The 15,808-nt window shown below is 38.8% G+C and overlaps 1 protein-coding gene across 1 annotated transcript; it reads left to right on the top strand.

The window, feature by feature from the left end:
• The first annotated feature begins 1,125 nt into the window (after positions 1–1,125).
• On the top strand, positions 1,126–8,233 carry LOC109102542 (dapper homolog 1-like). Its single transcript, XM_042773611.1, has 4 exons — positions 1,126–1,747; positions 4,081–4,210; positions 5,065–5,220; positions 5,780–8,233. Exons 1-4 carry the CDS (start codon positions 1,424–1,426, stop codon positions 7,636–7,638), a joined length of 2,469 nt encoding a protein of 822 aa, XP_042629545.1. The 5' UTR covers positions 1,126–1,423; the 3' UTR covers positions 7,639–8,233.
• Positions 8,234–15,808: the final 7,575 nt, after the last annotated feature.

The raw sequence follows: 15,808 nt of genomic DNA, 5'->3' as shown, positions 1-15,808 counted from the left end.
ACGCGTCTGACTAATGAGCTAGTTGAGAAATGTGACTTCAACCTCTTATAGAAGCAGCTGTGGAGTCTATTACCATAAATAATGTTTAAACATATGTTTTACAGATCTGTGTTTTAGAAAACCTCTAGATCATTCTTTATTTGATTCAATGTATATTCCCCTACATCTTGGTGAAATGTCAGTCTTTTACTTGTATGCATCTAGAAAATATAGATTTGTCTATAAAGTAAACTATTGGACTGACTGAAAAAAAAATAAAAAAAAAATTTCAATCAGTTTAATTCAAATCAATAAAAAAGTGGGTAATTAATGGATACATAAATGTAAATTATAAATATATATTTTATCAGCAATAGTCCAGGAAGTGAATTATTGCAGGGTTTTTGTAACAACAGTAGAGGGCAGTCATCCATCTGTGTGCCTTGAAATACCCCATCTTAATTATCATCTAATTTGATAATGCATGTCATTATCTGTATTCCAAGTTATTAAACATTTTATTAGGTTATGCTATCTGCTCTTGAATACTTGTATATTTTCCTGTTCTTTTAGACATGGTACCAACCAAAGTAATACCATATTTTTTAGAAACTACCACGATGATATCCTTTCGTATACCGTGTAAATATCATAATTTATATGAATATGGTAATCATAAAGCATCTGATATCCTCACCTTACTATTGTTACCACCATTATACATTTTGATAAATGGGTAAAAATATATTACATTTATTTTCAGACAAAAATAAAAGTACTTACTTTAGCCATTTTAGGTTTAGGGTGCTGTAAGCTTGTATTTACATGCATATATTAATTTTTCATGTACCTGCCAGTACTACAAATGTGTTTCTGTTTTTGTTTAGTAGGATAGTTACACAATGGAAAATTAATAAAACTCTGTATGATTGTGCATGTGCATGAAATATAGATTATCTAATGCAGGTCTTAATGTTGTTTTATTCATCATGAATGAAAATAGACACTTCCATACTAGGACAGAAGAGCAGGAACAGGTGGGCGTTAGGACCCCGCCGCATCCTCAGCTGCAGGGTTTCCTCCGTGTGTGTGTGTGTGTGTGTGTGTGTGAGAGAGAGAGAGAGAGAGAGAGAAAATGTGTAATTGAGCTCCTCACTGCAGAACACATTCAGATCCCAGTATCATCCGGACGGCACACATCTCTCTGTGGATTTCGACTTTTTATACTGAGCTTCAGCAAGGACAACAGGGGTTTAAATGCCACATATCTATAGCAAAAAAAGTTTTCATTTTTTTCTTTTTTCTCTGAAATTTTGGATGCTTTTTTGGTTTTGATGATCGCTTTTAAAACATGGAAATTATCTGACCATGTCATAAGTGTTTTTCAGATGCACTTTGTTCATAAGAAGATTCTCCATAGCATTTATTGTCGCTGGATATATAAATGAATGAATTGTCTGAGATGCTGGTGTCCAGGGATTATTGCGCGCTCATGATGCGGGATCGGAAGGAATGCGACGCGCGCTCTGGGGAGAAGGCGGACGGTGAAGTGGAGCGGGTTCGAACCCGGGAGCGTCTGGACGCGACTGTCGCGGGTCTGACCGAGCTGGAGTATCTGAGACAGAGACAGGAACTGCTTGTCAGGAGTGTGTTGAACTGTCAGGTGGTTGCGGGAGAGGGCAAACCCTGCCTTACAGTGGAGGAAAGCTATCTGAACACTGAAGAGAAACTTCTGGAGGAGAATATTTTATTGCTTAGAAAACAATTGGTGAGTAACAGAAACTGATTTTTAAAAAAAGTATTATTATTGAAGTAGTTTATATGTAGTGCAGCATTTCTCTTGCCTGTATTTCTGAAGAAGAAACATTTTCTAATTTATTTTTTAATTTTATTTTAGTATTGGTAATTAAATATCTCTTACAAAAATACTATGGCAGTACCATAGTACAGTGACAATATCTGATGGTAGTACTATGTACTTTTATATATACAATACAAAAATTAATATACCATTGTGCTTGCATGGTACTTCAAGGTACTTAGAAAAATACCATGGTACTACCAGGGGGTACTTGTACATTTTGTAAGAGATGATAATCCCACAGTACTATGGTATGTATAAAAAAAGGCATAGTATAACCATGGTACCACCACTTTACATTTTTGCAAAGGAGGTCTCATAACTAAACTGAGAGTAAAAGTAAGAATTTGTATGATTTTGAATACAGTTTTAATAAAACCATTTTGTATTATGACTTTTTAGAAATTTTAGAGAAATTTTAAAAATCTTTTAGACATCAAATTAAAATCTAAAATCAAATTAAAACTTGCTGGAACATCCTTGAGTTTCTAATGCAAGTCTAGAAGGGGGTCTGACCAGCCTGAATGAGATTAGTTGATGGGTTTCATTGGAAATGAACTTTTTACACGCCCAGCTCAAGCCCCCTGCTGTCTTTAGGGGATGTCCAAGATTAAATTTAACAGTTGGGCCAAAGACACCTGGTTCCACTTGAGGTATTTGCAAACATTTCCATTATTGTAACCCTATGGGTCCATGCTTTGTGGTTAATGTATTGTATACAGAAAAGAATTACAAGGTTTGGATTTGTTTTCTGGCTTCGCTAAAGCCTCAGACATGTACACAAGTGGCTTGAGTCTTCCCCATAATTACACTTGTTTATCTTGAGGTCGGTTTGTTTGCTTGCCTCACACCCAGAACTACATTAAAGTTAATGGTAATTTGCAGATCATATAATGCCTAATGTCCTTATGATTTCCCAGTAACAAACAACCAATCCTCTGTGGTCTTTGACTAACGGCCACTGTATGGTACGACTCTGCTGGGCACGGCTCGGCTCGCGTTTCCACTGCAGTTTAGTACCGCTTTAGAGTGGGCGGGATTATTCACATGTCGTTATAGTTGCACGGCCTCTACTGCCGTGACTCCTGAAAAACTTTTTCATTCCGCGTTGCCCCATCAAGCTCTCGCTGGATCCGCTCCTCTGCTATCAACTAGAGGAACGTCTGTACTTCTTCAACAAACAATGAAACAGCCATTTTTTTGGTTGTTAAAAAAAGGTGCACTCGTTCAAAACAGTTGCATTCGAGCCTTCGCTGGCTGTGCTGATTTAAATCTAGTGGTTCTGTTGTTTCTCTGTGTCACAAGTTCACTGATGCAGGTAATGACGATCCTCTCTGGCCAATCAGTGATCAGCAGAGTTTACATGTCACGTTTTGGTAATGGTACTGTTCACTTGGAACCTCAACTGAGGTGGTACTGAAAAAAGTACTAGGTACTGTACCCCCCAAAAGTGAACCATACCATGCAGTACCATGCAGTGGAAAAGCACCATAAGTTAAATGAAATGAGTATAAACCAGAAATGTAGACACCGTTGTCCCAAACCCAGGCCCAGGCCATCGACAGTGGTCTGGGGTTAATTTGATGGCGTTTCAAAATAACCATTGGTGTGCTCTGGAAATGGCACTTCTGTGTAAAAATGGTCTGCACAGCCCAGCATGCTGAGAGCTCTGGGCCCATAAATCACTCGCAGCCTGCCTTTCAGGACCAGGCTTTTTTACAGCCTCGGTCTGCAGCGAAGGAAACGCCATTCCACTGCTCTATATAGCCTGGAATCTGCACTGCATTACTTCCCCTGTCAGCAAACAGCAGTTAAAATTTGCAGCAGATAACATGCCTCTGATTATAGGTCATTTGAAGTAATGTCCATCTGCTTTGAAGGGGCCACATTTTCCTCAGTCTGCCATTTCACCACGCTTAATTTGGAATGCAGCACATAATACGAGTGTTGTCAGATGCATCCAATTGCTCTCCAGCAGTGTGTCAAAGTCGAATGGTTATTCCCACACGAGGTGTGACTCTAATTTAGTTCATTACATCTGTCTGATCAGTGCCGTGAAGCCACCGGCATTGAGAAATGCATTGTGAAATGCAACTGTTTCCAGATTGTTGTTAGGGCTGCAGGGCAAAATCTTCTAAATGAAATGCCAAACTATCTTAGCAATTATGAAGCTGCTTAACTACTAGACATTCATGAAAGCTTGTATTAACATATTTTCTAAATGTATTGTTTCTTTATAGAACTGCCTTAGGAGGCGTGATGCAGGTTTGATCAACCAGCTCCAGGAATTAGACAGACAGATCAGTGACCTGCGGTTGGACACAGAGACTTTGCATGAACATGTGGAAACGGACAGCCGGCCAAGTTCAGGTTAGTATCTGTTGTGAAGCCATAACACTTTGAGAGGAGAGTGTGCACTACATGTTTGATCATCAAAAAAATCTAAGCATGTGGCATAGGCAGATTTCCAATGAAACTGATTCATAAGCACTGAAAAACATTTTTAAGTATTTTTAATCTTTTACAATCAACAGAGGGAGGTAATCAGACTGTTCAAATTTTATCACTTTGCATAAGACTACTTAATGTGCTTTTGGGCCTGTAGTAGCTTGTGTACCTGCAAGCCCTAATGTCTGTTGGAAACTGCTTAGATGTTTTGCTTAAACACTAATTTGGTAATACGAACAATCTGCACCCTGTGCTAGAGGCCTGCTGCAGCTACATTGGTTTACATTCCAAATACGAGAGGTCATTTTAGTGCTGGTTATGACTGCACTTTTGTTGGAGAAAGGTTATATAAAGTGGAGATTGATTACACATGTGTCTGCTCCTCTCTGAAAGTCTCGATTGTTGAAATGGCCTTATAACCGCTTCTGATGTGAAGGAGTTCTTCAGTCCACGAGCTGGTATTATTTTCTTCACAGCCCCAAGGCGGACTTTTGTTTTATGAGAACATCTATTTTGGTGTTGTTTGTAGTAGTTGTAATGGTTTAATTCCTTACTTCACCATTTTAATGCTAATATCAATTGTGATGTATGGAGATCTGGTTCCTAGCTCTGTTTCCTTTTGCAAATGGATACCTTCCTGGAAGCTATGTTATTCAAATTGTAATTGGAAGTAGGTTCCAGAAGAGAGCTCAGTGGAAAACCACAGTTTTTGCATTGTCACCTCGTTCCTGAAGATGTCAAATTAATGTGTTAATCTCTCACCCTCTCTCTCCCAGGCTTTTACGACCTAAGCGACGGTGCTTCAGGATCCCTCTCCAATTCCTCCAACTCTGTCTTCAGTGAGTGTTTGTCCAGTTGTCGTTCCACCACCTGCCTGTGCACCCCCCTTGACACCTCGCTCTGTGCCTCCGAGGGAAGGCTTAAGCCTGCAGGTGAGAGTCTTCTTGTGACGCTTTGAGGTTTCTGGGTCATTCAGACTGGTCTTACCCATCAGCACTGTTCCGTGTAGTCTCAGAATGCTCTTCCCTTCTTTAGCTTTGTTAACCAAATGTAGAACTATTTACTTAATGGTGATTTCTTCCTCTGGCTTACAAGCTGGTATCACAAAGAAAGGCTGCTTTGTTTGTATGTTTCTAGTTTTTCAAATGACATCCGTTTTTGTGTTGCATTACCGTTAGCAGAAAGCATTCTGTAATCACTTAAGCTTGACTGTGCAAATAGAGGTGAAACAAGAGAAGTTTGGTCCCAGACAGAGATAGAAACAGTTTCGCAGCCCTGCTGATGGCTCTCCCAGCCACACCTATAAGCTAGCAACAAAAGGCTCATTAGCACATGAGAACCAATCAACCACCCACCCAGCTAAACACTACCACTCTAGGAATCTGAAATAATCTGCTCTCACAGGCCATGGCATCATGCAATTAGCTGTTTTAGTAATCTGACGTTGCCTTTTCTTGTAGTATTAACTGTTGTGTCCTCTGGGATTTACAGATGAGCTGGGCATTTGTGCTGAGTGTGATTGCCATTGCGAAGACTCAAGTTCTGGAACAGTCCGCAGGTCTCTTTCTGCATCCTACTCCCCTTCCCCGGATGGCTTCTGCGATGGCTTGTCCAAATTCCACTGTGACCTCATTGCCAAAAACGGTAATGATGTTTACCGGTACCCCAGCCCTCTCCATGCGGTGGCTGTCCAGAGCCCCATCCTCTTTCAATCCATGACTAGTAACCTAAAGGACGATTGTAACTTCTCCAAGCCTGGTGAAACATCGAGTGATGAACAGAAACCCGAGCAGGTCGTGGGCACTCAGAATTCTTCCTGGCATGCCACTCAAACACTCCCAAACAAAAAACTAGATAGTTATATCTTTGGGCTACTTCAGAGGAGGGCACAGCCCTTGAGGACCAACAAACCCAGAACAAGCATCAACACTGACCCCTCCAAGAGCATTTTAAGGCAGGCTAGTCTTTGCTCACGGGCCCCTGCTGCTGTCCAGGCCCAACAATGGACCTCTGACCTCAAGCCTAACTGGCAGATGTGTTTACAAGATTCATCATTAGTTAGCACTGAGCCAAGTACAGCTTCACCGCAAAGACAGTGGTCCAAGGGAGGTACCCTACAAAATGGAGCATACTTTTCTCCAAGTCAGCCACAGAACGGTTACACAACCACCAATGATAATAACACTGGTTGCCTCTTGACGAAGAAAATTTCAGGAGCCACTAAAGGCCAGCTGTTAAGTGTTGCATCGAAGGACTGCCAGGATTTAGGCAGCCCAAATGCAGTTTCCTCTCCCAAACTCGGCAAGCATTCTTATAACACTGTGGAGGACAATATATCTGGACAGGCAGTGAAAGCAAGTCATCTTAAGAGGAGTCCTAAAGCTCAGGCTCCAGCAAGTTGTGGTAAAGATGCCGAGCAGCTGGCTCCAGAGTTGCTCAGCCTTGGTTCTTCTTCACAAAGTCAAGATGAGGGAGGTCAGTTGGTCAGTGCCCAGTACATCCCTGCTCAGAAACAGAATGTAAATCTCCGCAAGGGTGGCACCAAGAACTTCAAGATTGTCAAAGTGAAAAATTCCACCAGTGTGAAAAGTAGACCTCATGTTTCTGAGCATGTTTCAGAGACTGACAAGCATCGGACAGGATCTAGGCGGTCTCGACAAGTTGATGACATTCACCACTTGCACAAATCTTCCAAGAAGGCCTCCACAAAAACCAAGAGAATTCCTGCCTCCATCCCTGAAGGACAAATCCTGGAGAAGCACACTAGTTCCACAGGGGGTCGATCTTCTGCCCAGAGACACCACGGACATCACCGACATCATGAGGCAGTATTGGCCAAACCCAAGTACAAGCGCAATGACTATCACCGGCGGCCAAGGGGTCTCCACGAGATCCCATACGAGGAGGCTTTCAAGAGGGCTCACCGCAGGCAGAAACGAGAAATGCTGGGTCACATGTCAGCCATGTACTTGCCGTCTAATGCACACTACACTAGTCCCTACGCCTACGTAGGTAGCGACTCTGAATATTCGGCAGAGTGCGCCTCTCTCTTCCATTCCACCATTCTGGACACAAGCGAGGATGAGCGCAGTAACTATACTACCAACTGTTTTGGGGACAGCGAGTCGAGTGCAAGCGAGGCGAACTATGTAGATGAGAGCAGCACTAGCAGTGACTCTGAGGGGAGTGCAGGGGTAAATTGGCCCCAATTCAACAAGGCCGGTACAGGATCCCACGGAATGACGTCAGCACAGGCAAAGGCATTTGTTAAAATCAAGGCTTCCCACAACTTGAAGAAGAAGATCTTACGTTTCCGATCAGGCTCATTAAAACTCATGACCACAGTGTGAGAGAATTGAGGAACACTGAGACCAGTTAGGATGCAGCCAATCAAATTGGCTTCTTTTCATTATCACACTATCAAGTGCCTAGACAGAAATCAGCTGCACGGCCTAAAACTGCCTGTCAGTCAGCTGGGAACTCAACTTCTGTCCAGCACAACGCCTTCCCCTGCACTTTTTACCCCCTTGATGTCATTGTCTGTTGCCTTTTTTCTTTTTGTTTTGTATTTATTATAATTTGAGCTTTTGCTGTGATATGTTTACATAGCAAGTACTATGTAAATGCATTGTTCACACATGGTTTACCTTTTTAAAGATATTTATAACTTAATATATTGGGTTAGCCATATGTGGAAATTTAATAGGAAGTATGACTGAGCTAAAGCAGTGTATTACAGACGCAGTCTGTCTGAGAAATGTCCAGTGCTACCAAGACTAGTTCACCTGCTGATTGTTAAGGGCTTTTGTTAAATGCACATTAAATATGCATGAGCAACAGCTTCGCCATTTACCTTATTAGCTGTAAATTACCCTTTTGTAAAAAAAAATGTTAATGTATGTTGATTGTATTTTTATTCTTTATTAAATCCCATTGTTAAAGTCATTCAGTGGATTTCAGTGATTTTTTTATTTAATGATAGTGGCTGGTTTTCTATGTACTTTTGAACACAAGAAACCATGTTAAATTAGCATCACATGCACTAAACAACCCTAAATTTGCTCTTCTGTTTATTTTATGGCCTAAGATTTGAATCTTCTGATGTCAAGGGCATGTTAAACCACCCCAAACCTCTTTCTAGAGCTGATAGTGGTTAAATTTGCCATCTAGTTTTAGTCTCTGCATGCCTTTAGCAAACAAACAATTAAAGTTCTTCCTCCATGCCATCTGGGTAACATTGTTCAAGGGCAGCAAATTCACGTCAGTGTCAGCAGTGCAGTAGGTTTCCTCTGGCATTGAAGAACATGATGAAAACATGAGGATCAAATGTTGCATTTATTTTTGATTTAAATGCATCTTTGCAATAGACATCTCTGCTGTTGATGAACTGGAGAGAAAAATAGATTCAACATAGAACAGATATCAGAAAATGATACTTTAGTGCATTTAAATGATACTTTAGTGCATTTAAATGATACTTTAATGCATTTAAATGATACTTTAAGCTGAATATTTAGTGCAAGACAATAGTGCAAACAAGTAAACCTGGTGAACTCAAGACTGCTGTCCTTAAATAAGTATCTGACCTTGTGTCCCTCACAGTCACATTGGAGAGAGTTCCCCTTCTGTTTCCAGAATCTAGCAGAGATGGCCTCCTGGAATAGGTCTGGCTTTTTAAAGCACAGTGCGTCTGTTTAGATTACTGCAGCTGTGTGAAAACCAGACTGTGTTCTCCTCTTTCTGGCATTTAGGAACACATGGCTTTTCCTGCCTGGTTACAAGATGTTTCTTTATCCATGCTGAGACCACCAATTCTCGTAATCGGAGTCAGTTAAATTTTTGTTTATTTAGCACGCATGATAACCATAGATATCCAACATCAAGGACAATAGGAATAAAGTACAGGAAATTCATTAAGATGGTGTCAGATTTCACAAACATCCATGTGCATCCATATTGTTGTTACTAAATATTTTGAATCACAGATAATTATTGCCCTTATAGATTTTTTTTAAATGGAATTGAAGAGGATTACCACAAGCAAAAACAAACAAACAAACAAACAAAAAAAAGCATTGTGTAATTTGCAGAACTTTCCCGTAGTTCTTTCTAAGAAGTTCACAGGGAATTTAGATGTCAGCATTTTTTAGGTTTTGATTGTAATTGTGTTTTCCATTGTGTTTCTGTGAAAGTACAAGCAAATGAAGACCAAGATATTGAGATTTGGTGGGTAATATTCATAATGAATCCAAATTAACCATGGTTACCTAGATTTTTGGACATGTACAATGATACTGAAATTAATGTACCATGTATTTACATGAATATTTTATTGTCAATGTAGTACTATCATTTGCGGCAGTGCTTTTTGTATGTTTGTTTTTTGGACATAATCTTGCAATACCATATTTTTGGTTCTGTACCACGGTGGTACCATTGCATTCTTTGAAGTAAATACCATTGTATATGAATATCATCGCAGTGCCATCTGACTCTGGTATCACTGTAGTGCTTTTCTGTGAAGGTTAAGGGATCAAACATGATTTTCGCACTATTTTTAGTGAATAGTGTTTGATACTATCTATGTAATGAATTAACACTTCAAAGAAGGCCAAATGAAGCTGAGATTTAGATGTGACCTCGTTTTTGTACCCTGATGAATCCACACTATTGCTAGCTTACATTTGTGCAGAGGGCAGTTGTGGTTGCTCTGGCGCTCAAGGTCAGTTGGGCCCAGTGGAGCAGACGGGTTGGGGCTTGAGACAGTGGGCTATGAGAAGCATGCAGTCAGTGTTTATTTAGCCTTGCTTCTGAGTTACTCTCCAGGGCCCAATGACTCTCTCAGGCCCGCCTGTCAGAGATCACACACAGATCAATCTTCTTTTGAAACCAGCTCATTCAGCTAGGTCAGCGAGAGGCCAAGTTAGTAAACTTAATACATGAACAACTGGTGGATAACCCACGCAAAACAATCTCCCCACCAGAAACCAGGGCGCTCTCTTCTCGTACTCATTGTCAGGAGAGAATTTCTCAGAAGTATCTTTATTTCAGCCAGTGAAGGTGATCAGATGGCTTTAGGGCTTTTAGTGTTGTGGTATGTATGCGCTGCAGGCTGTCTGCTTCATGCAACCAGTAAATATATCATCCCCTCTCTTAGGCCTCTGGCTTTAGTTTTATTGGTTGTGTTCACTATTGATTGAAGAGAGCTTTAGAGATTTCCACCAGCATTACTGGGTTAGCAAAACCAGAGATAAACAACTAGAATAGCTGATGATATTTTAATATTGTTTACCATTATTGTGATGCTCATCTAATCATGAACGTTAATAATCAAAATGATAGAAATTAACCATTCTCTAAGGCCTGCCCACCTTGATTACTGTATTTATTTAAAATTTTATATATAGTTCTTCATATTTCTTTTATATTTCTTCTTGACGAAGTAAAAAAAAATATATATATATATATATATATATATATATATATATATATATATTTTTTATAAATCCATGAACTTGGCTGGCAGACAGTCTCATATTTATTTTTGAAGATTTAGAAATGGGGGGGGGGGGGGGGTTTGTGCTTTTTCTCTCTGGTTAGCTTGTGTGACTTGCATAAGGTCAACTTGAATTATCAAAATCTGAGCTTTTTCAGTGTCAGTTTATTCTTAATTAATTCCCAGTTAACTAAATAATCAACAAATGCTAACATTTAGGGTCAAATCCTGATTAAGATTAATTAACATGTTATCTACACTTAAAATGGCTTTGCAGCACTGTCAATAATAATAAAATGAAGACAGTTGGTTCTTCATGTCATCAGTTTCCCAATCAGCTTATTATTATAATGTTTCATTGGGATCTATATGGATGTTAGCGATCGTTTGTCAGACAGGACAGTAACATGGAACTGCTTAACATTGATTTACGCTTTATTGGCCTGAAATATTGTTCTCGGTCTGTTTCAGATTTGTTGCCGCACATGAAAGGCATCGTTTTCTTTCTCTTCCAAATGTTTGGCCTCATCTGAACTTCTGACTCTGGAGTTAATGAAGACAAAACAAATAGCCGCTTTTTTAGTTTCCATCTTGATGGCGGTTCAACAGGCACTAATACCCAAACACTGTCACATTAAGCTGAATAATGCTTTAGAAACAATGCAGCGTCCCACCCATTGCCCTTTCCCTTGCCCCTTCTCAAGGATACACTGAGACCCCGTTAGAGTTTCCATAGGTCCATAGAGCTACAATTTCAACTGCATTCAGTCAGCGTTTACATTAGCGTAAAGAGGCCCCATAATGAGAATCTTGAGGCTTGTTGACACCTTGTACTTCTTGATTTCCACCGATGGCTCTCCTGAGTTACTCGGGTCTTACTCTATAATTACAGCTCTCTGTTTGTTCAACATCTCTTAAGTGGTGTGTTCAGCACACTCAATGACCCGGCTCTGAGAAGTGACACTGACTTTGAGAAGAACAAGAGATGCTGTTTATGTGAGAGAGATGTAGAAAGACACTTTGTTTGTGAGACTTCTGACTTTCCTTTCCCTGCAGCAGCCTGTCCTCCTCCACTGATCTTCAAACAGTCACCAAGAGTCATAAAGTTAAATGGGAGGAAATGGATGACAGATATGGAGGTACTAGATGTGTAAATCAAAAGGGACCAGACCCAGACAGACCACAACATCTCAGACTGTGTCCTAACCCCTCTGCTCTTTGTACAATAAGATCTGGATGTGGATAAAAGACTTTAGGATGTTGCAACATGTCCCGTCTGGGTTGTTAAAGGAAGATCTGGACAATCCATAAAAGCTTGAAAGCGTTCCAGTCTTCACTGGCTAAAAGCGTACATGTTCAGAAAGCCTATCTGACCCGGGGTGTGTAACCCTGGCCCTGTTTACACCTGTTATTAATGTGCATCTCCAAATGTGTCTCCTGTGACCACTTGTGATCTCATTTTGTCCAGGACAGAGTCTCAGATTTCATGACTACATGCATCACATACTACTGCATTTTGATAAAGCACAAAATGTTTTTAAAGAAAATAATTCTCACTTCAAAAATTATTAATTTGTTATACTGATCATGTTAAATGATATATATTAAACCATGTTGTCAAGCTCTCATATTAACTAGACTTTAATTATTCCTATTGATATCTGGCATACTGAAGATCTATGATGTCTTGGCACAAATGAGCCTTTCCAAATTTTATAAGTTAAATAAGTTATTTATAACCTGCATTTTACATATTTTTACATATTCAAATTTTGTATTGTACACACACATCCATATAATCCTTATATTGATTAAAATGGATTATAATTTTATTTATTATTTACATATGTTTATACAATGTGTAATACAATTGATATTTATTGTCATTTTGGCATTTAAAATGTATTATTTTTAAATTGTTATGGCATATTTTCATGTCTTCTTTATTTGTTTACATGTCTATTTCTAATGTCTATTTATCATGTATGTATGATGTTTTTAAAATTATTTTTATATTTATGCATTGTTTAAATTAATTTATATAATTATTTAGATAATTTAATTTATATAGTTTATACAGTTAATAAAATACAGTTAATCATTTTATTTATTACCTTACATGTTTTTTAAACAGGACTTTGAGTTATTAATTTTACTCTTGGCTTCTTGACATTTGAAGTTATTTTTTAAATAAGATTATATTTTTAAATAATTTCTATGTCTGCTTTCTTTGATTTTTTTGATTTTTAATTTTTCACTATGTATAACTTTTTATGTCTAATGTTTATTCATTTTATATGTCAATATGGCATATGTCTATTTATTTTTTATGCCATTGTCAACCATTTATATTAGCATTCACACTATAAATATGATATGTGTTTCTGACTACTCAAGAGTTTGATTGTAATGATTAAAACAAAAGTTAATACCAGGTAACAGGGCCTCTGACAGCAGAAAGCAGTGACATTATTATTATCATTATTATTCAGTGTCGATGCCACACACTCCTTGGAGTTCAATAAATGTCCCACGATTCCCAGCTATCTGCAATCTTGGGAACCAGTAGGAATCGCTGTTTACGAGGAGCGCCCCAATACGACAGGCCATAAGTCACCCGCAAACAGATAAATGCATCTCTATTTAAATGAGCTCCTTGGCTGACCTCTAAGAAAGCACTGCAGGGTTTTGGTGGGAGAGATGTGTGTGTAATGGTTGAGAGCCAGGCAGGTGATTATTGTGAAACACATTGTCTCCTTAATAGACCTTTTACCCCCTCTTAGTTTCTCCCCGGTGTGTCATCAGAGCTCGAGTCCTGCTGCGGCCAGCCATTGAGGGAGGGGTCGTCTGCACCCCGAGGGGAGACAGAGGGGCTTGTGGAGGTCACCGGAGCCTGTGGGGAGGGGAGGGGAGAGGGGTTGGTGGTCTCAACAGGACCCTACACTTCATTTACATGTAATCAGAGATGTTGAAAACAGGCTTGAGGGAGTCAAAGGACACTTTTGACCACAGCTATATTTGATGTTGGCTTTAAGGGGGGAGGGAGGGAGCAGGGGACTTTGCTTTTCAATGAGTTACAAACACACTTAATTAGGTTTTTGCATAATGAAAGCTACAGAATGAGGCTGTTGCTATGAGGCGAATGCAAACACTGGAGCTGCCGTTCATTATGTCAAAAATCCCAACTATTTGTTTGATTGGTGTGCTGGCGGGAGGCAATTGCATTCACATGGAATAAAATTTAGGAGCACAACCGCAGAGTGTTGCATAATCCTTCCCCTCTCTTTCTCTTCTCTAGGTTGCATAATTGTCTGAGGGTATACCTGGTTTGACTTGCCCTGAAGAATGACATTTATGGCACGAGCAGCCCAGCATTTTTTAAAAGCATTGATGACTTTCTTGATAAGCCCAGAGAGAGTCATTAGGTTGTCAGACTGATCCATGACTTGCATTCAGTGCTCAAAGAAAAGCCCTTTGCCATGCTTAATGAAAAGCTAATTATGACCACCTGAGCATACTAACCTTTTGTTTTATGGTTGCTAAGGCTATGTGATGTCAACATTCACAATGATTTTGTTAATGATATAAAAATATGATATCTATCTATCTATCTATCTATCTATCTATCTATAAAATATTTTGTGAATATATTATGAATGTGATTGAAATATATGTAAAAAATATTTACAAATATTTACTCACTCAGCAGACTGTATACATAGTTTATCTTGTATACACGTCATTTAAAAATATTAATACATTTATATTTAGTCAATTAGCTGACTAATATATTTATTTTAATCTATTTATAAGTATTTAGTCATTTTATGTAGCAGACTATGTTTAGGAGATTTTATATATAATTAATCTATTTTACTATATTTTCATATACATTTTTATATATTTATACTTTATTTTAATTTTATTTTAATTTTTAAAATTTTAATGTATTTATTTTTAATGATTTAGTGGTCTATAATTATGTATATTTTTATTTTTATGTTTTTATAGATTTATTTTATATATATTTACATTTGCATTTATACATTTAGAAGACCTTTTTTGAGGGGAGATATCATTTTAGTTACATTGTCCAGCCCTAATTGTTACCTGGAAACTTCCTTCATTCTTTTAACAACGAAGTTTTACACTAGTTTGTGTCTTCATGCAAAGCTGCCCGGTCTGTATTTGTTTAATATGCTAATTTTAGTCAGGCAGTAAGCATTGATACTGTAGCTTGTGGAGCATGAAATGTGTCTGTGTTGTCTGGACAGTCAAACGGGGATTAACAAACAGAGTGCTGTTGTTTGAGAAGAACGTCTGATGGGCTTGTGCCACCTGTGCGTATAGATGGGCTCAGTCAGGAACAGATTGAACCGACAGCACAATGATTATAAAGTAGAATAAATCAACAATTAAGTTTAATCTGCTACTTTACAGCCTCCATTGTTGGTCATCTTAATATTTAGGAACTTCTGAATCTTAATAATTAGTTCAGATCTTTTGCCTCCAAAACACTGATATGGGTTGTTGAGAATAACACATTTGTAGGAAATGGTCTGTCTGTACAAATATAATGTTCACACGTACTGTACATGATCTGATGGTCTGGTTTCCTATACTCTGAAAGCCTACCAGAAAAACGAACAGCTTTAGGAAAACATTTGCACTCTGTCATTCGATCTTGTTTTTACCACCATAATTATCCTAAAATACAGACACTGACGTCAGCCATAATGAATCCACAGAGGGGACGGGGACGGGGACATCCAAATGGCCATAAACCTGCCTGACAGAGTGGGAACGACTGTGGAGTCTGTTTTAACCTCTCTCTTGCTCTAAAACAATAACAGCATAAGAGTATTTTGATGGTGAATTGCGTCATTGAATGTTCCTCAGATTCTACTGAAGTTGCTACATGGTTTCATTCTTTCTGTTATTTCTCTCTACATAAACACATGCACAGGGTCTCAACTCCTCTCTTCTGTCATCAGACAAACCTTTCATTATTATAATGAGACTGT

This window comes from Cyprinus carpio, chromosome A17 (genome assembly GCF_018340385.1).
Source record: "Cyprinus carpio isolate SPL01 chromosome A17, ASM1834038v1, whole genome shotgun sequence".
NCBI classification, from domain to species: domain Eukaryota; kingdom Metazoa; phylum Chordata; class Actinopteri; order Cypriniformes; family Cyprinidae; genus Cyprinus; species Cyprinus carpio.
Note: the sequence above shows the minus strand (reverse complement) of the source record. Positions and strands in the feature narration are given on the sequence as shown.